The sequence below is a fragment of the Procambarus clarkii genome, chromosome 7, assembly GCF_040958095.1.
Source record: "Procambarus clarkii isolate CNS0578487 chromosome 7, FALCON_Pclarkii_2.0, whole genome shotgun sequence".
NCBI classification, from domain to species: Eukaryota; Metazoa; Arthropoda; class Malacostraca; order Decapoda; family Cambaridae; genus Procambarus; species Procambarus clarkii.
The window spans coordinates 8,107,668-8,128,929 of NC_091156.1; the positions used below are offsets into that span (position 1 = coordinate 8,107,668).

The 21,262-nt window shown below is 39.6% G+C and overlaps 1 protein-coding gene across 1 annotated transcript in view; it reads right to left on the reverse strand.

Annotated features, from left to right (window-relative positions):
* Positions 1-722: 722 nt before the first annotated feature.
* Positions 723-21,262, reverse strand: part of LOC123761315 (serine-rich adhesin for platelets) — a 52,192-nt gene continuing 31,652 nt past the window's right edge. The window contains 1 exon segment of the mRNA XM_045747257.2: positions 723-5,989. Within this exon segment, the coding sequence (XP_045603213.2) occupies positions 3,864-5,989 (2,126 nt within the window). The 3' untranslated portion in view covers positions 723-3,863.

Here is a 21,262-nt window from a genome sequence, read left to right on the forward strand (position 1 = left end):
GTTCCCTTTGTGCTGGACACCGAGCCGTAGCTAAACTTCTCTTGATGATGTCATTGACTGCTTCATTTCTGGCACTCTTTCCCGGTGACTTATGGCAGATGAGACCATGGCTGCTGTATTGGTCATAGCTGGAGATACACCGGTGTTCAGTGGAGACAGGGGCGGCAAGGCGCAGGGGCAACACCAATACTTAGGGCCCGATGGTCCAGATGGGTGCCTAAGGTGGAATTAGGGACAGCCAACAGGAAGTCCCCGGCATGGGGTGCCTGCACAGCTAGAAGACTCACTCTGTCCTTCCCAGAAGCTGCCTCCAGCAATGCTGAGGCAATGTTCTACCCTGTGGGGCGATCCCATTTGGCCTATTTACAAAAGTTGGTTGAAGGTGAGAGTTGGCAAGATTGTCCCACTGACCTGCTCCGTCCGAAAATTTGGAATCATGAATCCCAATGGAGTCTCTTAGGTATTATGGTAGTATTTCATTCACTAATTCACCTGTAGCACTGGTCGAGGATAAGAATGCCGGCAATGCTAACTCTGTCGCCTTGCGAAGACGGGACACCACGAGCGTAGCTCTCATCCTGTAACTACACTTAGGTAATTACACTTAGGTAATTACACATTGTATAACAAACACATACACACATACATACAAGTGCAATATGCAATTTTACCTTTTTCCAGCTACCAAATCTTTGATTTAAAGGGCAAATTAAACCGTGTAGTACTGCAAAAATGAAAGGATTTATGCGTTTTGTACATACATTACACAAATACAAAAAGAATGAACATTTTGTACACAATACCATTTACAAACAGAGTGGTATTAACATTTTTATCAAGAAAAACTTACACTTAACTAGGAAATGGAGGACGCACTGACAAGCCTCCTCCAAGATGGAGCAGGAGAATAGTGTACATGTGGAGTTGTAGTAAGCTATGTACAATATAAATAATAACAAAATTTATAGGCAATGATAGGAAGCTTTACATAATAAAGGGACGTCAGAGAGAAAAAATCAAATAAAATAAAACCACTAGTCAAGTTACAAACTCTATCAAAAGGAGAAAACAGGTTCTCAACCAACTTATTTTCTAAGCCAATTATACAAGCAAAAGGTACACAGTGGTACAGAAATGATGGAACCTTCACACTTTATATACATATAAATAAAATATTTTGTTTGTATTATTATGGACATTAAGTTATCTAACATAACTCTTTAGCTGTATAGTCAATTGTCCACTAGAAAAATCAGCACAATTCTGAGCAACAGAATGATTGTACCTATAAAATTTATAATTTGTGAGGGAACTTGAAATACATATTCACGGCTCATCCCAAATATAAACGTATATATAAAAAATGTTGGATTCTGACATTGCATGGATGCCAGCAATTTAATTCAATGTTTAAAAATAAGTATTTTTTAATATAAAATATAATCCAAAGTACAGTACTGTCTACAAGAATTTCATATTTCCTTCAACATGTTATTAAAATTTAACAAATATTAAGTGAGAGTATTCTCCTGTAATTATATAACACTAAGTGTCAAATTTATGATCATCAAATGATTTGTAAATGATGAAACATAAAACTGAAACTTGCATAAAGACTTCTACAATTCTTATAGAGCAAGAACAATTAAATACCACCATTAACAGAGAAAATGATGGTTAAGCAGTCTTTCCCCAAACTGGGAATACACACTACAGTGAGATAAGCTACTCGCAAGTATAGAAGGGGTGGGTTCTGCCTTCCTCTGTTGTTTTCACAAGATGCTGCCTACATATCTATGCTAGTCTTCACACTGGGAACTAAAATGCATAGTTTTGTCTTGTGATAAAGTCATTACACCACAAGCTTTGGACTTTCATTATTTTATTTCACCATTTCATTATCTACTAATAGTTTTCTGAAAATTCAAATACTAATCCAGCAATTCTCAATATATTGCAGTGGCTGAATATATGTCATCCCCGTTATCATCATTGACAGTCAAGCAGCGAAATGTGCACTACACCCAGAAACAAGGCATTTGTTGATTTTATCTAAAACCACACTATACTTGAATTGAACACCTTTTTACATAGCACTCTGGTAACTGTAATGTCAATCTGTTCTATGGACAGACCCACACCCATAATGAACACAGCTAATGGATCCATATCTTGTGAATTATCTATATAAAAAAGTAAATAAAAATTACTGTACTTCTTTGGGTTGGGAATGTATTATCATTATGAGAACATGTAGCTTTACTAGAGAAATTTAATTTACAGATGTAACATTTTCCCATTAGTAGAAATGCTAACAATGCTACGGGAGTATTGTAATGGACAGCACGCTGATTCCTCCACCAGCCACCAGTTATATTTGAGTAGAAGACTATCACCAAGGAGCCCATTTAATATTTCAACTTAAAACATTTTGATCCAGCAAGGAAGTGATACTAGCCTATGTGTACAGTATTAGAAGTTTCAAGAACACCATTTGTCTATACAAACAATTCTTCATAACTTCTAACAAGGGATTTAAAAATGAAGAAAGTGGGGAAATCACAAAATTACTAATGACAAATATTTACACGTTTGCGCAGGACAAGCTTTAAGAAATAGACAGTGTCCACCAAAAGCGTATCAATGGGTGTGACCCCTACAATGGAGTGATAAAATTTGAGTGACTAATTTCTAATGGTATTGAAGAAGAGTGGGGATGATTAGAATGAAGCAATGCTCCATACTAATTAGAAGAGGATATATTTATGTCTACATGTACATATGAATGCATGTGTAGATGCATAAGTGACCATGTATTAATGTGGGGGATGGGATGGGTTGGGTTGGGAGGGAGGGAGGGTGGGAAGGAGTGAGTGAGTGTGAGTGAGTGAGTGTGAGTGTGAGTGAGTGTGAGTGAGTGAGTGAGTGAGTGAGTGAGTGAGTGAGTGAGTGAGTGAGTGAGTGAGTGAGTGAGTGAGTGTGAGTGAGTGAGTGAGTGTGAGTGAGTGAGTGAGTGTGAGTGAATGTGTGTGTACGTGTACATATTAGAGAGACCACGTGAGAATATGATTAAGAGCCCATATGTGTGTGTGTGTGTGTGTGTGTGTGTGGCAATTAAGGCAAGAGCATGTAAATGTGTACATGTGCATGTGTCAGAACATGTATGCGCGAGTGTGTACACATGCAATTGTAAATAGAAAGGGGAGGCTGCATCACACTCCAGGGATGCCTAACAAACTTGGGCTAACACCATTTTAAAAGCATTCAGGTACAAATGATCATTGTGACCTCGTTGCTCTGACCCGATGCAAGATATGCATCAAGCCAAGCTACCGATGACCACCGAGATATCTTTCCAGTGGTATGCAGTCCAATAAGTGTGAAATGGAAATGTATGGCACTAACATCCCATAAAAAAAATGTGCTGCAAGAGCTCACATGAGTGAGCAAGTCTTCCAGAGTATAAAAATATTTTGAAATATTAAAAGGAACATTAAAACTATAACACTTAATGCTTACACTGTGGAAAGAGGTGAAGACTGTTCAAGAGTCACTGATTACCATAGTGAGCAGTGATATCCTCCTCTGATTAAAAAATGCCACACCTGGAGTTCTGGAAGATAATCTGCTCAGAAGACCTGCAGTTAGGCCTTTTAATAAGTGTGATCTAGTGAACACAACTGCATTTAATATAGCTGCTTTATTACCTATTGCAGTGCTACTGGTAGTATTGATCATGCTCCTCTTGATGCCACTATCAAACTTTTCTGCAGTCACCGCTGCTCATTTTCAGTATTATACATTCATGCCTGAAAATCTAGCAAATATTAACACTGCAGAAAAACAACCATAGTTAGCTCCTTTTATTGCACAGTACCAGTACTAGAGCCTCGGGAAGCTCTAGCAGATGATCGTCTACCACTTCCAGACCCACTTTTTTTCTGTTCGCCTCCCCCACAACAAGAACATTTCTTTTTTTTGGCATGGTCACGAGAGGAGGACCGTCGAGTATTTACACCGCTGGGAGAAAAGTCATGCATTATCGGAGGGCTCCCATCTCTACTACTGGCACTGCTTTCTCGACTAAGACGCCGTCGCCTTCTGCTCCCACTCATACTAGGGGAATCGTGTGGTCCCGGTGTAATTGCATGTTCCAAGCTATAGTTACTACTTGTGTCTGAAGTACCACTCACATGACGGCCTCGTAGTCCCCTTGATAAAGCACAGTCTTCATCTAAATGGTTTAGCACATCCTCATCCACTGATAATACATATCCATCACTACGGCTACGACCCAATCTAGTACCCCTGCCACGTTTTACTTCACCAACAGAATCACCTTCACTTCTCCTTTTAGCTCCACGTGTTGTTCTCCCTACACCTTCTTCACAACTTTCTTTAAGGTCTTTGTTGTCCACCTTCATGAAAAGTTTATCTTCTTTAAATTCACTGCTAATTACTCTGGATTCTTCCTTCTCTTTAACACCTGCTATAGTTTTCAAGGGCTTGGAACGGCTGCGACAAGGTGAACTTTGGATTATACCACTGGGAGAGGCTGCAACAGTACGCTGCGAGCTTCTACGTTTACTTCTAACGTTACTGGCACTGTGTTCAGCTTTTACATCTGGAAGATCTGAGTCTTCATCATGGCCATTCTTAGTTGGAATTTCTTCACTTCCTTCATTTTCACCTGGCAAATTATTCTTTTTTCTATCTGGAGTACAGGCTACTCTTGGGCTTCGTTTTTTGTTATAACCTTCATGAGAAGAGTTACTACTGATTGCATCAGTCATCCCATCAGGCTTATTTTGCATAATGGATCTCCTCTCTCTTCCTGTACTTTTATAAGAAACAACTTCTGCAACAATTTTAACATCATCAAGTTCTTGCTCTTTGATTGGCATATGCTTTCCCCTATCTCTAATTTTGGAATGAGAGGCTTTAGTTATGTTTTTTGACCTTACTTGATTAATATCTGAAGGACCTGCAGCTTCCTCCATTTTTACAGCTGGCTTTACATCTTTAGTGTGTTCATTTACAAGTACTCGTGTTTGATTAGCCACCGGCTTGTTTTGGGTCCCAACAGTATTGTCAAATCTCCATGGTGTGTCTTGTGCAGCCTGATTTACTATAATGCTTCCTGATGGCTGAGTACCATGAGAAGACATTCCACTTAAAGTGCCTACAGGTAATTCTAACTGAGTAGGTGATCTTGTGGATGTGATCGTGTGATCTTGCTCACTCTCCCTTGGATGCAAATCTATGGTTACTTCCTGTTCTTGTGACTCTTGTTCTTGGTGATGCATATGCTGCTGTTGGTTACTTGAGGCCCCTCCTGGTGTAGCAATTCGCATATCTTCGCTCGTACTTGATGAAACACTAACACCATCTCCTTCTATTGAAAAAAGACCAGGGAATCCTGTAGATGAATCACATAATGAGTCTTCACTATGATTAACATCAAGAGGAATGTTGGCTGTAAGAGCATCATTAAGTGAGGGTGATTGTGCCATCATAGAGTCCGCCGATCTGGGAGACCAAGTCAAGAGTGGCCCAGATGATACCAAGTCACTAAGAGCTGGTGAATGTGTTCTTACTTCCATGCCTGTTACAAGGGGCAAAGTTCCTGTTTCTAAACTTTCCAAGCCCAATCCTGTACCTGACTGATGTAGGTAAACATCACCAGATGGTGATGCTAGAGCTCCCAATTGTGCATCTCCTTCTGGGGATACACCTGTAACTGACAATCCTGGTGCAGAAGGTGCAGATGAATAGCCAGGCTGAGTCAGAGTAGTCGGGAAGCTGTCATCAGAGGTTGGAGGGCCTTCAGTAAATGGGAGATCATGGGTCGTCCCTGGTGAGGAGTAGGAAGAGCCAGAGTGCTGTGACTGAGAGACTGATGGAGATAATGCTGCCTCCGTCATGTAAGCGCTCTGCAGCTGTTTTGTTAGGGTGGCTGGACTTGGAGGGATCTGCACTTCTTCAATGCCTGTAAAAAATAAACTAGTTATTGTTTACACCATTAGCAAAACACAACATCAGTTATTTGTAATATACACAGTTTAACCCTTAACATGCAGCTTTTGAAATATTAATACCATACTTAAGCAAAGTTTTAGTGATGGGAGTTTCCCTCTACTTTCAAAGTCTGAAAGAAGAGGGAAGCTAACTAAGAATCCCAAACCCGGCTTAAACACATGACACAACCAATTTGGATTTTTGCCAATTCACGAGAAACCTGAACCTGGTGACCTGGGGAAAAAAACAGATAGACATGGATGAATGATGAGGGTGAAAATCATTCCACCCTCATCATCGAATCAGCAGTGATGATGAGGGTGGAAAGAAGAACAAGGGACAGAGGGGAGGGGAGGGTAAGAGTAGAGGGGGGGAAATGAAAACCAGAGGGGTTTGCATGCACATTGGAAGTGTTGAAAGATAGGGATGCAGGGACAGAACCGAGCATGGAAGGCAGACAGGGCAAGGTTGGGTGGAAGGTACGTGGCCCTGGGTAGAGGCACCAGGGACATTCCTGGCTCAGGCATCATATTTGGCAATCTCACTTCCAAGAAAGTTATGTCTTTCTGCTTAAGGAAGAGGATGGCCTGCTCCATCTTATAGTGTGCACTGAACAGGAAGAGAGTTCTAAGAATGCTTCATATATCCAGAATTGCTACACGGAGGGCAAAAGAAGACCTGGCTAAGATAGATCCATGGGCAAATTTCCAGCACTGATGATGGCAGGAATATTCTCCTGAATGAAACATTTGTCATCACCAAGGATAATAATCAGTATTATCACAAGGAATAGTGAACCTGAATAACAAGTTACTCAAATGATAGTGAAGAATGATGGTGAACTATCTGAATAGATAGTGAACCTATCTACCTGAAGGACCAAGTGTCCCTGGTCCTCTATAATAACTTGGATGTCTCCATGGCAATTCCATAGATCCCTGCGACATGAAACAAAAATAAAGGTCTCAATGCTAGTATTTAACCTTCAGACAGTGGCTATGGAAAAATAGTCATACTATTATGACTGACACTCAGGTAGAATCTTTATTCTATGCACAAAAAAAAAATTATAGAATTATTCATTTGTATGCAGAATGTAAGAAAAATGCAAAAATAAGTGAATAATTTTTGTTTCACTGGGTGGAGGTGCTCTGCAAGGCTGCGTCTGGCCCTTGTCATTGCCTGGTGCTCGACTTTGCTGACACTTCCTGTTTTATCCTTGGAAATATATATATTTCACCTGTTGTTTTATCACTTTTTTCTGTATTTACATCCACAGACCTATTATATCAATATCTGCATCATACATGTATAACCCTGACAATAATTGTTTAAATCATCATATGACAATGACTGCATTCCCCCTAGTAACATTCATGACAATAACCTCATTCGTACCATGAAATGGAAGCAAGATTTTTTCATTGGTCAAGGTAAACTCCATTACATCCACATAGACCTATTATATCCATATTTGCATCATACATGTGAAACCCAGACAATAATTGCTTATATCGTCTTTTGATGATAACCACAGGCCACTAGGAATCATCAATAAATGATAATCACAGCCTAAGGGGAAAAACAGATATTCTTTGTATCCTGGACTGGGACTTCACCAACATTGTTGAGAGCATCAAAAACACCAAATTTTTCCTGGATGTGGGTCTCAGTGGCATGAGTGTCAGAGCACTGGGGATGGAAAATAATGTCCCCACTAGGCCACGATGGAGCTGATCATTGGCAACTACCTGTTCAGCAAGCAGCATGTGCAAGATCAAAATATTTGGCCCAAGTCTATAGGCCTAAACATGTCATGGAAGGAGGGAGAGCAATTAGCTCTGTTACCTGAATCCTGCTGAACTGAATATTTTGGTTATCAGGCCAAAATTGTATCTGGATAATTGTCTGGCAAAACTTTGCCATATCCGAACAGAAATCAGGATAACCAGAGACTAGGTTACGTAAATTTTCAAGAACTGCAATATCAAACAAGAGGACAGACCACAACAAGGTATATGCTGAAATTTTTGTTTTAAATTACATTTTTAATTTATAGTTTGTATGGAAATTCAAATTACCCTTTCTTGGTTGTTGTACAAAAAATTGTGAATATGGTGATCTTTGGACTTCCCCAGTAAGAATTCTGCTTATCCAGATGATTGGAGGAGGTCCTTCCCATATAGTCCAGATAAGTGAGCTTAAGACGGTATTGACATGAGTGCGGTTATGACACTGAGGTCTCCTAGTAGCAAAGGGTGCATATGGCATCAACATTACAATCAGTGAAGAGGAGGCACTGGTATGCAAGCCTACTGCCACTGGCAATGCAGTTGATGCCACTGCCAGGGAGGCAGCATGGGCAGAGAGAGGATCAGACGAGAGAGCTGGGGATGAACCAGGGTCGTGTTCCAACACAGGAGCCAGCAGAAGAGGGAAAATGATTTTCAAGGTCACTCCAACTCAAGGGCCTGATTGCTTATCACACGAGACTGAGAGGAAGGAGGAATGTGTTTAATACAAGGTGTCACACAATAAAATAGGGAGATTTTAATTCCCCTGCATCCCCCACCCAGCCCAGAGTTACAAGACTCCAGTCTTGTAACTGCGAGTTAACCACAATGACAAACTAACAGTGACACAGACAAATCACCTGATAAAGAGCACACACAACTGCACAAGTTCTGCTATGAAAATGCTAGTCTCCAGGGGCAAGGCAAACACATAGGTTTAATGGGGAAAACAACAGAATAATCAACACCATTAGCAAACTTAGACCCATCAGTGAACAGAGCAATGGAGTCAGAATGAGATACAAAAAAATGTTCAAGGAAGTCTCTACAAATCAGAAGTATAAGCCCTCACAATGTGGGTCAGGGTCTTGCAAAATTTACAAGCGGGGCAGTCCATGGGGACAGAGTAGGAACAACATGAGGAGAGACATTGCCAGTGTGAACTGAAAATCTTGCAAATGAGTCAACCCTGCAGAATAAGGAAGGAACCTAGAGGGAACAGGGTCCTACTGAGGAGCAGCGGGTCAAAACACAACATAAGCCAGAGTGGGGATAATGCAGGGACTGCACGAGATAAAGTCAGTAATTATCCTGTAGACACCGAAACAAATGAGAGGAAATCATGAACCTAGTTTGTCGTCGATCAGCACCAGATCCGCCACATTGGGACCAGGGAGATGAAGAACAAGTAGCAAGTCACAACTAAATTTACTTGCAATCTTATGGACGTCCAGAGATGATGGTGTCAACACTAACGGTGGAGATGTAGGCTTGCCAACTCTGTTTAGCTGTACAGATAGTCCTATGGTTCACTACTCGGATGCATTCTGGCAACAGTGCTTGTTCTAGGACACACGTTTACAGCATACTGTATTATATTTCTCCATGCTGTCATTTTGGTTTTTACCTCTTTGTAGCTTGCAAAAGCTACCAGCAACTGTAGTTTGATCTTTGTTAGAATTTACTTTATCCCATTCTGTGTACATAGATGGTAATTATTCTGCAAAGGCCAGTTTATATCCATTAGAAATGTCTTAGGATTTTTGTCACAATAGCCGTTCTTTATGGCAAATCCATAGACAGACTTTTCTGAATTGGGTGCTTAAAGATAATTCTGAACAGACCATGTGATGTCTTTTATCACATGTGAAACACTATATGCTGATACCATTTTTGTCTGCAACACTTCATGTAGAACAATTTTTTTCTATTAACTAGTTGCTTCTCTCATCTTCTGCGGTAGTTGTGTATGGTTACCACTTTTGTTATAATCTGCTGTTTACTCTCCATCCTGCATTCTTGTAATTTTTGCTCTCCAGTATAAGTGTACTGTTATACAGTATTAGGGTTGTGCAGTATATTTATACATTATTCTTAGCAAAGATTCATAAAGCCAATCAAAATCATTCTATTTATGTATGTATGTATGTATGTATTTAGCTGCTTATTGATAGCAGCAGATGAAGAGTTGCCTATGTTACCATTTCTTGATTTGGAAGCAGTTTTTTAAGGCTTTCTAATTTGTTACATCATTAATTACTACTGTAATGATAATTTATTCATTCTAGGAAAATATTATAAACTAGTTAACGTGAATGGATTTCATTGTGACATGATTTTTTCCCTCATTTTCAATAGCCTGATGGCAACAGGTTTTCTAATAAACTGTCACCGAAACCTAATGGCACAATACAAGTTTTAACATTTTTCTAATTCTAATGTTAAGTGTTAGTTTCTTAACTTTCTTTAATTTGAAAGTGTTGAGTTATATATTATGAGGTAAATGGATGTTCTATAATGAGTTGACAGAAGAGGAGGGGGAGGAAGAGGTGGTGATACAATACCACCTTTAGAAGCCCAGATGACTGTAACATAAGTTCTGAGCAGAAGATAATGGGGCAAGGCAAACTGCAACAGATATGGACCTAAATTATCAGCACAGTCTGCAAATTTAATGGGCTATGGAGAATGCTATGGTTCCCAACTATCAAATTTACCAGAGAGGCAAAGGCTAGCAGGGTAAGCAAGCTTAAAGGATTATTTTAACGATATTAAATCACCAACAGCTGCAGTCACTAAGCCACAGGAGTGCAGAAAACAGATCGAGAACAGTTTGAAGAAGAAGATACTGTGCACTGCATATGAACCAAGAACCTCTCCCTAGGGGGTGAGAGTACCGAGATCCAAAGTAGCAAAAGGCAGCCGGTGCAATGAAACATGGAGCATCTAAGCAGGGCAGGAGCAAACAGGGGCACTGCTGTAACCACAAAGAAGGGCCCCTGAAAGACCTGAAGAACTGAAGTAGCCTCCTCCCAGTACAAGTATGTACTTGTGGTCTGCAAGTATGTACTTGTGGTCTGCAAGTATATACTTGTGGTCTGCAAGTATGTACTTGTGGTCTGCAAGTATGTACTTGTGGTCTGCAAGTATATACTTGTGGTCTGCAAGTACATACTTGCAGACCACAACAAAACTGCCATGTACCCAAAGATAAATGTTGTCTGGCAGCCAGAATGAGACTGAGATCTTGCAAAGTAGTCAAGAAACAGAGGAGAGAGACCCAATTCAGATGCAAGATCACCAAGCCATTGAAACATTGAGTCCCAGAACCAACAACAGGTAAGTCCCATACAGCTACACTCAAAGGAACACAAGACAAAGTTAATCTAAATAGCGGAAAGTGAATTGAGGCTACGATCAGGTACATGCAAGTGCATCCACAGGAAAACGGTAACAGTAATCATCTTGTACTGAGCCAGAAACTAAATGTAAAAAAGGGTCAGATGGCAACCACAGACTCTTCTCTGGCAACTGCAATGTCCTGGGATCACCACCTGCCAAGAGAGGGCCAACATTCCCTTTGGAGTCCAGCAACCTGGACAGGTGAACATTTAAAAACGGCAGCCGAACAATACCAAAATTCAGCGCTGACAAATGCCACATATTTGCAAGTTTCACAGTTTGAAAGGCCTATTTTTGTATTTTTATTTTAACTTGAGAAGGCTGTCTCCTCCCTATCAACAGGCCCTGCAGGGAATAATAAATCCCATGCACAGTCTACCAATGAGACAACTGACTATCGGAGTCAGCATGTAGAAGAAAGATCCCACAACCCATTAGTGCATGTATCACTGGTGTGGTATACAGAAATACCATCCTGGCCATGGTTAAAGTTAAATGAAATGCTAGAGTCCAATTAGTGCAGGTGGTATAATCACAATCATGAATCATAAACAAAAAACAACACCCAGCAGGTTGTTATATTCCAGGGCAAGCCAGCACCACTTGGATGAAAGGTTACAAGGATGTTCACATCCTTTGATTGTAGGACCTTGTTTGTTTGTTCATTCTTACTAGCATGTCATGCCAAAGAATTGAGAGAAAGATCGTTTCCAGGTGTTCTGTTTTTTGCTCAATCCTTCTGGCTCTTGCTGTTCATTGTCAGCTGATAGAATCCAGTACATGTTTTGTTTACTTGAAACCCCCCATACAGAGCATGAACAGCATCAAAACGTGCTGACCATCGTGTGTCAGAGAGATGCTTGACCACAAAATCTTTTCCTAAAGATGATGTCAATACATTACAATGATGAGTAGAACCAGTAAAAAATTAATACAGATGCTGAACAAAGTCAAAGAATTTGACAGTTTGTAGACAACACTGCTGCTTTTACTCCCACCAAGTTCAGGCTGTGTCCAGAACAGGGGACATAGATGGTAAACTCATTGAGCTGATGAATCCGTGCTTGCAATCCATCATATCGTCCAGACACATTTGAGGTATTATCGTATGACTGACCACGGCAGTTTAATAGTGGAATTTTGTTCTAATTAAGCAAATCAATGACAGTGTCTGTTAGATCCTTTGCTCCACGAGAAAATTTGAGGATAAACATCAAGAAACCTTCCACAGGCTTACATCCTTTAGTGTATCGGACAGTAAATGTCAGTTTATCTGTATGTGAGATGTCTGGAGTGGAATCTACACATACTGAATAATACTTTGACTCTTTTTACTTCTTCAAGAATAGTACAAAGAACCTGTTGTCCCATTAATTCAATAAATTCCTCACAAATATTTGCAGATAAATATGATGGATTCCCTTTTCCAGGATTTTCATACATTTTGAGATGGTCTTCCAAGAAAGGGTCAAATTCAATCAACAGCTCTAGTACAGTATTTCTAAATAGTTGCCTTTTTTGCCGACTCAATAATATGATTTTCTCCACGAAATAGCAAACCTCTAGAGGCAAGAAAGCAAATTACAGAAACCACACATGTCAACACTGTGTCAATATTCCTGCTCTGAGCGATGTTGCTCAAGTAATAAAGACTCTACACTTCCAATTTGTTTATGCCTTATCAACTATGCGATCATGCACTTTCACTGTTCTTCTCCATTTTCATGTTCTACAATAACATTGCTGTGCTTCCAGTCATTGAACCCCAATGTAGCAAAGGGAGATTCTTTCTTTGACAATAGGCGACATACAGAGCAGTACAAACGACCTTGGAATTGTGAATAGAGTAACCATTTACGTTTTACATTCCACAGCTCATGGTTTGAACACATTGTTTGATAAATGAACTGTGGAACCATTCCACAGTTCATGTTTGAACACATTGTTTGATAAATACCTTGCCTTCATATTTTCTATTCCAGCTGTTCTATACACATTGCAAGAGTTTGAAAGGTTGCTATCATGATTCTGACATGATGAGGAGCCCACTACGAATCCAGTAATATATTGCATTAGTATCATTAACGTTCCATAGCCCCGGATCTGTCTCTTGGATTGCAAACTCCTTTACTGTTATAGATTTGGGTATTTCTTGTAAAATGTCACCAGCAGCAGCAACAGGCAATGATGGTATGTCTGCTGAAACTGGATGATTGGTAGCAGGAACGGATGTAGATGTGGATGCCATATCTGACGGAACAGTACTAGTGGCTGACATTGCAGGAGTGAATAGAGATATGGATGCTATATCTGAAGGAATGGTATGAGTGGCTGTTGTTGCACGTGTTGAGCTACGATGTTAATTTTGGAAGTTTTCCTATTTTCTCCTCTTCTGCAGCTCTCTTCCTCTTCTGTGCTCCACTCAAACCATTATGTTTCATTTCTGCTGAAAGGGTTATTCACCTGGAAATTTATGTATATATCTTAAATATTTAGTCCCACACCATGATATAGAGTTATATTATATAAGTGTGCTTGCAACAAGACCTAAATATTTAAACATTCTGCTTCCATAATGAACATGTCCTATGCTCGTGGGGCCCCAGTGCCCATCGCGCCCATGATGTAAGATGGCTCTGGGCACTATCCAACTGTTCTACATGGCAGCAAGGTGAATAATCCAATAAATTCTGATTATACAACCAGTGAATTAATTAATGATAGTGAAAAACACAAAGTGCTGACAACAATGAAGAGAAACACCAAGATTAAAGTACAGTACTTTAATTGTTGATTCAGTGATGAGGTCAGCAAAGTAAATGAGAAGAGAAGGGATCAGTTTTCTCTTCTAACTGGAAGTTGGAGGTTGGAGGGAAAAGGGGGGTGTGTGACCACGACAGAGTTTGCAATGTTGGCAACATCTTCATCTGCAGACTAATCATGGGAGGGAAAAAGAAAAAGGAGCAGGGATATAGCCGAGTGGAGCACAGGAGAGTTCAGAAATAATGTGATAAGAGCCCCAAGTGACCTGCAATGACAACAGGGGGTGCTGAAAGATTTGGGAGAAGGTATCACTCGTGGAAAGGGGGGCCAGGGAGGAAAGTATGTGGAAGGGCAAGGGTGGCCAAGAGGGTCACTCAAGGCAGGAGATAGAGGCATCTCAGTCGAGGATATGAAATCATTTCTGGAGCTGGAGACCAGAAGATGGGCTCAAGGACACTGGAGGAGCAGAGCAATCATACGTAATAATTGCAGTGCAAAATGGACCGTTCCATTTTAAAGTATGCACAGCGTCTGCAAAAATGCAGGGTAGCTTATTAAATTTACCAACATTTGCATATGGGATTGTGTGCATGCCATCTGCATTGGCACACACCATTGCTGACAATGTGACTTTATTAACTTTATGCCCTGACATGCCTGTCTCTCTCATAAGAGTTAAAGTATTACCAGTTAAACTCCTCTAATATAGACCCGTTTTATCACTTAAAAATTCAAATCCTATATAAATTATTGGAAAATATGTACATTTGCATTTAATGATTTACCAAAAAATTTTCTTGATGATGATGTGCCTCTGTTTAAATATGGCAATCCAACCATTGCTTGCCGTTAAGTAATTTATTCATAACCTGATTGCAAACCTTCTAGCTACATTCCTTATTTCTTTACTGTGGATTGTAATGCACATTATGCAGTGCTGTACAAACCATTTATAAACAGCCTCATCAAACTGTGCATGCTTCCAGGTTTTCTTGTTACAATCTCAACCAGAGCTTGCTCCTTCACTCTCACTAGTAGTCGTGCATTATATGTATTGCTCTCTTTGTTTCCTGATATCAGACACAGCACCTGTGCCTACCCCAAAAAACTCACAGCACAATGGCCAGTTTCACCAAAATTCAATGACTAAAGCTTATCCTTAACACCTCCATATTCATTGCTACTACTGCCAGATATGTTAATAAATTATATAATTTTCTATTGAAGAAAAAATTTAGTAAAGAAATTATTTCAATAGTAGAATGTTACTAAATAATTTCACTCACAGAGAGAACATGGATGGGCAAGTTCACGGGGACAGGCAGTGTTTACTCGGGGTACATTATGAAGGCCACCAATGAAAAATTACCAATTTTATCATGGGAGTACACAAAACGGTGTAGCCTGTTATGCAGTTTTAACAATCAATCATTATTTACATTATTATTATAAATTAGTTTGTTATTAATGCACTGTTTCAATGTAATTCGAATTATGGATAAAGTCGCCATGCGTTGTTCCGTAACTCGACAGCAAATCCTAGTACAGTAATTCAGATTTCTGCCCGAATTGTGAACAAGAACTCTGGTCTGATTTTGACTGAAATGTCCAGAGACCAGGACTATTAAGTTTCAAATTAGTGAGCTCCTACTGTACAGTATTTAAAAATCTGGATTGAGTCCTGGAGCCATCATTCAGGAATGATACATTGTTGTGATGTACATTATCATATTTCTTATAACCTCTCCACTGCTGTCACAACTTGCATTGACCCACAGGGTCTTGAACTCTCGAGGAAGTGGACAGCTTGAGGTAACTGGTCCAAGAGTGGTCGAAATTCAGAGGGAAGCGCAATATAAAGAACTAATCAAATAAAGACTATTAAGTACAGTTATCTTGAGGTTAATTCGAGACGATTTCTGGGCCTTAGCATCCCAAAGTCCCGGTCCTCGACTAGGCCTCCTTTTCATTACACCCCCCCCCCCCACATATAGTTTCACTTGGAAATAGTTTCTGGTTCAAGTATCTTTTCTAGCCGATGGATCTCTGTACCCCACGATGGACATAGAACTTGCCGGAATTGTTGAATCTGGCACAGACACATGGCATTTACTCTGCTAAGTGTAATCTCTCTTGTTCCAAAATATTTAAATTTCTGTGAGAACGTTTCCACCAGAGGTAATCATGGCTTAGCTGGGTTAATGCTGGCTTTCAGTTCATGGCTTACTGGGCATAATGGCAAATGCCATTCAACACTGAAGAGCCTGGCAAGGTAATCATACTTCCTGCATTTCTAGTATTGCCTCTGGGAATGGGTGAATGGTGTTGAAACCAGTTTAATGCTGTTCCTCCAATTTTTACCACTTGTGGCATTAAACCAGAATGTTATCTGCACAATGAATAAAGGGTGGGTTTCCTTTCATGGAAGTCAATTCAATACATGTGCAGTATACAGTTCCTCAACAACCCTTAAATTTGCAGCCCCTTCAATATAGCTCCTATATATCATCTCTGATTACAGCTTCATAGAGAATATAAAGTATCCCAGCACTAGTAACCGAGATCCATTTTCTCTTAAAATATGAACCAGCACTGTGATGGTTTGAAAGATTTCAGCATACCTCTTCTGGGTCGCATTTATTTATCTAGAACTATCAGCAGCATGCCTGTTTTTGGTGCAAGACCAGCAATTTTAGAAAAATTGTGAGGAGACGTTTAGTTAAAGTAGGGGGTATCCTTCAACGAAACACATGGTTGGTGCCTATTGCAGCTTGTGAAGTAACAAACAAGGTATTTACCAATTTCTGCCTGTCTCACAATTATAAACATCATATTAAAAAAATAGCCTTTGACCAGAAGAGACCTCACAGGCCACATTCGACTGCTTTCGAACTTTTGGCCAGAAGTGAGGCTACAAAACCATCTTATCTGCCCTTAAGATAATTTACAACCCACCATGACTAGGCAGAGCCCATTACAACAGATGGATCAGTTTAATTTGATGATTATTTTTCATTTTTGTAAGCAAATTCCTTAATGTGACCTAAACCTCTTATCATGCCAACTATTCTTGTGTTAATAAGCATTGTATTTATCTCATCATTCACTTTAAGATAATATAAAGTGGACTGGTTACAAGGCATTTTTCAACCGACTGGTTGACAGCAATTGTCTAGGCACTGGATCATCAGTGCGACCTCAGCCAAACTTCACCACCATTACTGTACAACACTCAATTACTCATTAATATATGACCAAAGATCATGCATTAACAACAATAATGTTTTATGTATGATTCTCATATTAATCAGCAGTCCGTTTCTCCCATCTTCCACGTTACTTACGATGGAAGGACACATAGTTGACAAAAGATCGAAGAAAACATTTTCTGTCTCCTGTATCAGCAACACTCATCAATGTAGTTGCCAACCCCCAACCCCCCCCCATCCGTGCCAACACATTCACTTCTTATCTGATGCAATTTGCAGTTAATCATAGTTGCCTTTAAAAATCATGCTTAGAATAGTATGCCTTTTCTTAACTGTATTCAAAGTAAAATAATGTAGATGGACTGTAAAAATAAAAGGGGCAAGGGGAATATATATATACCATGTATATATATTTTTATTACACACACACACACACACACACACACACACACCTAGGTAATGTCATCTAGGGTGGACAGAGCAGCAGAAGAGATGAAAATCATTGAGAAAATAATAGGTTTAGGAGAAGGCCTCAGCTTCAAAGAAAAATGTCACCTGATTTTAAGACAGAAAATATGAGAAAGACAAGAATCACCCCTTAAGGGTGACATTTAATAGAAGTGAAACAAATGATGGAAGTGCTTAGAAATGCCAAGAAATTGCAGTGTGATGAGGATGGGAAACTTTGGTCATCAAGACCAAAACACCTCTCAAAGGAAGACAGAGAAAAGCGAAAACTAAACCTCGATGAAGCAAAACCTCTAAATGGAAGTAAAAATGAAGAATTTTTTTTTTCTACAAAGTGATAGGGACTGGAAGGGCAGTGAGATGGTACACAAAAACTAAGCAACACACTCATTAGAGTTAGTGGGAGTAAAGGACAAGGGAAAATGGAACATGTTCCTGAAAATTTTATATACCAACATAGGTGGAGATGAAAAAAAAATACTGGAGCTAAAAAGATATAATTCAGCTTAAGGTCCCAAATTTGGTCACAATAACAGAGACAAAACTTGAAGAAAATATTTTAAACGATGTCGTATTCCAAAGGGGCTACTCAGTTTGGAGACGTGACAGGAAAACTAGGAAGGGTGGAGAAGTGGCTATGCTGATGAAAGAACACCTGAAGGTAAGAGAATTAATAGTCGAAAATCCTCCAGCAGTTGACATATTGGCATTGCAGGTTTGGAATCGGGATGATAAACTGATAATTGTAAATGCCTACAGCCTACCAGCAAGCAACACATGGACAAGGGAGGAAGTAGATGACAAACAAGAAGGCCTCATAATGATCATGAGAAAGATTATACTGTAGTAAAAAGCAGATAAAGATAAATCATGATTGTTGGTACTGCGGGACTTCAACTTGAAAGTAATAGACTGGGTGGCCTATGAAGCAAGAACAGAGGACATCTGGACAGGCAGATTTGTAAAATTCATTCTGGAGACATTCATGTATCAACACGTCAAGCAGACAAGAATGAGGGGGATGTTCCGTCAATACTGGATTAATTATTCACCAGGAAAGAATTTGACATCCAGTACCTTTTTTCCTTTAGAAAGTAATCATTTCCTGTTGGAAATTAAATATGCTTTGCAATATAATCTAGAAGAGAATGGGGACATTGAAACCAGTTGATAAACTTAATTTCAATAGTTGAACTTAGCAAATTCTTTAATGAATTTAATTTGACAGACTTGTTGCTAGGCAAGGAAGTGCTATAAATGAGATGTGTGCCAACGATGAATTCACAAACAATTTATACCAAAACGGAGATGCAGAACCAGAAAACAGGATTAGTTCAACAGAAATTGTGAGAGGGCCAGAGAGGAAAAAAGACAATAAATTGGGTACAATATAGGAAGAGTCCTAATCATCAAACATACCATCACTACAAGCAAGCAAGAAACAATTACACAGCTGTGAGGAGAGAGGCAGAAAGGAACTTTGAGAAAGGGGTAGCAGACAAATGTAACAGATCCAGGACGTTTCTATAAATTCATTAATAATAAGCCGGATATAAAAGATAAAATCCAGAGATTGAGAATGAACAAGAAATGTGTGAAACACTAAATGAACAGCTCCAAAGTGTGTTTGTACAAAATGAAGATTTCAGGGAGCTGGACCCAATGCCCATTCCAGAGCACACCATAGAACACACCATAGAACACTTAAGAGATATCTCAAGATGAAGTGGAAAAATTACTCAAGGGGGCTAGTAAGAAATAAAGCAGTTGGACCAGATTGAGTTTCACCTTGGGTGCTGCGAGGATGTGCAACCGAGCTAAGCATTCCACTCCAAATAACATTTCAGACATACTTGTGCACTGGAATCTTAGTAGATATATAGAAAAAGGCAAATATAAATCTAGTCTATAAAAATGGTAACTAAGAGGACCCTCTAAATCATAGACCCGTAACACTAACAAGCGCAGTAGTCAAAACACTAGAAAAAATTGTTAAAACCAAATAGGTAGAACACCTGGAGAGTAATAACACAATAATGGACAAACAGTATGGTTTTGAACAGGATGATCATGTGTAACAAATCTACTGGTAGTTTTCATGATAGAGCCACAGATTTTCTACAGGAAAGAGATGGTTGAATTGACTGTCTATCTGAACCTAAATAAGGCTTTTCACAGTCCCACACAAGAGGTTGTTTTGGAAACTGGAACATGCTGGAGGGGTGACAAGGAGACTTCTGACATGGATGACAAATTTTCTAAACGACAGACAGACAAGAGCAGTAATCAGAGGTAATATATCTGACTGGACGAGTGTTACTAGCAGAGTACCACAGGGTTCAGTTCTTGCACCAGTAATGTTCATCGTCTACATAAACTATCTACCAGACGGAATACAGAGTTATGCGAACATGTTTGCCGATGATGCTAAGATACTGGGGAAGATAGGAGATAGAAATGATTGTAATGCCCTTCAAATGGGTCTCGATAAAACAAGAGCTTGGAGTGACATGGGGCAAATGGAATTCAATGTGAATAAACGTCATGTTATGGATTGTGGAATTGGAGAAAATAGACCACACACAACTTATAAATTACGTGGAGAGGAATTAAAAGAATTGTAATAAAGAACGAGATCTAGGGGAAGTTTTGGATAGTAAATTGTCATCAGAGGAACACACAAAGAACATTGTGCAAGGAGCGTATGTGTCACTTTCCAACTTCAGACTTGCATTTAACTACATGGATGGTGAAATACTAAAGAAACTGTTCACTGACTTTTGCGAGACCAAAATTAGAATATGCAGCAGTTGTATGGTGTCCATATCTCAAGAAGCAGATCAATAAACTGGAAAAGGTACAAAGACATGCTGTAAAATGGCTTCCGGATTCATTCCGGATCCGAAAATAAGTTATGAGGAGAGGCTAGAGGAGTTAAATATGCCATAGCTAGAAAATAGAAGAAAAGGAGGCAATATGATCACCGCTTGCAAAATAACAACAGGTATCAACCAAATTGACAAAGAGGAATTCCTGAAACCAGCAACTTCACAAACAAGTGGACAGATTCAAGCTAGGAAAACAAAGGGCCAAAAAATTATTAGAAAGTTTTCTTTTGCAAACAGAGTGGTAGGCAGTTGGAAGACGTTAAGTGAGAAGGTGGTGGAGGCCAACACCGCCAGTAATTTCAAAGAGTTATATGACAGTGTGCTGGGAATGACGGGACAACACGAGCATAACTCTCATCCTGTAACTACACTTAAGTAATTACACGCACACACACACATGGTGATATGGCTAGAATACTTTTATTTGGGTTGGTTATGTAGCTGGCTGCTACCTAAACCACATTATCAGGAAGTTGTCTATGCATTTTTTTAAGTCCATAAGCTGAAAATGGTAAATTGATTTTAAGGACTGGATTTATTCTTTTCACTTGTTAACTTGAGAAACTGGTAAATAGGTAACTGGTTAACAGATGTACCACAGCATATACTGTACTGGCAGTCTGTCAGTGCTGCTTGATTTGGCTTCCTCCTCCTCAGCTCAGGAACAACTTTTTTTGCTTTATTGTGAAGACCACCTGGAATCTCCTGTAGAGTTCCTCAC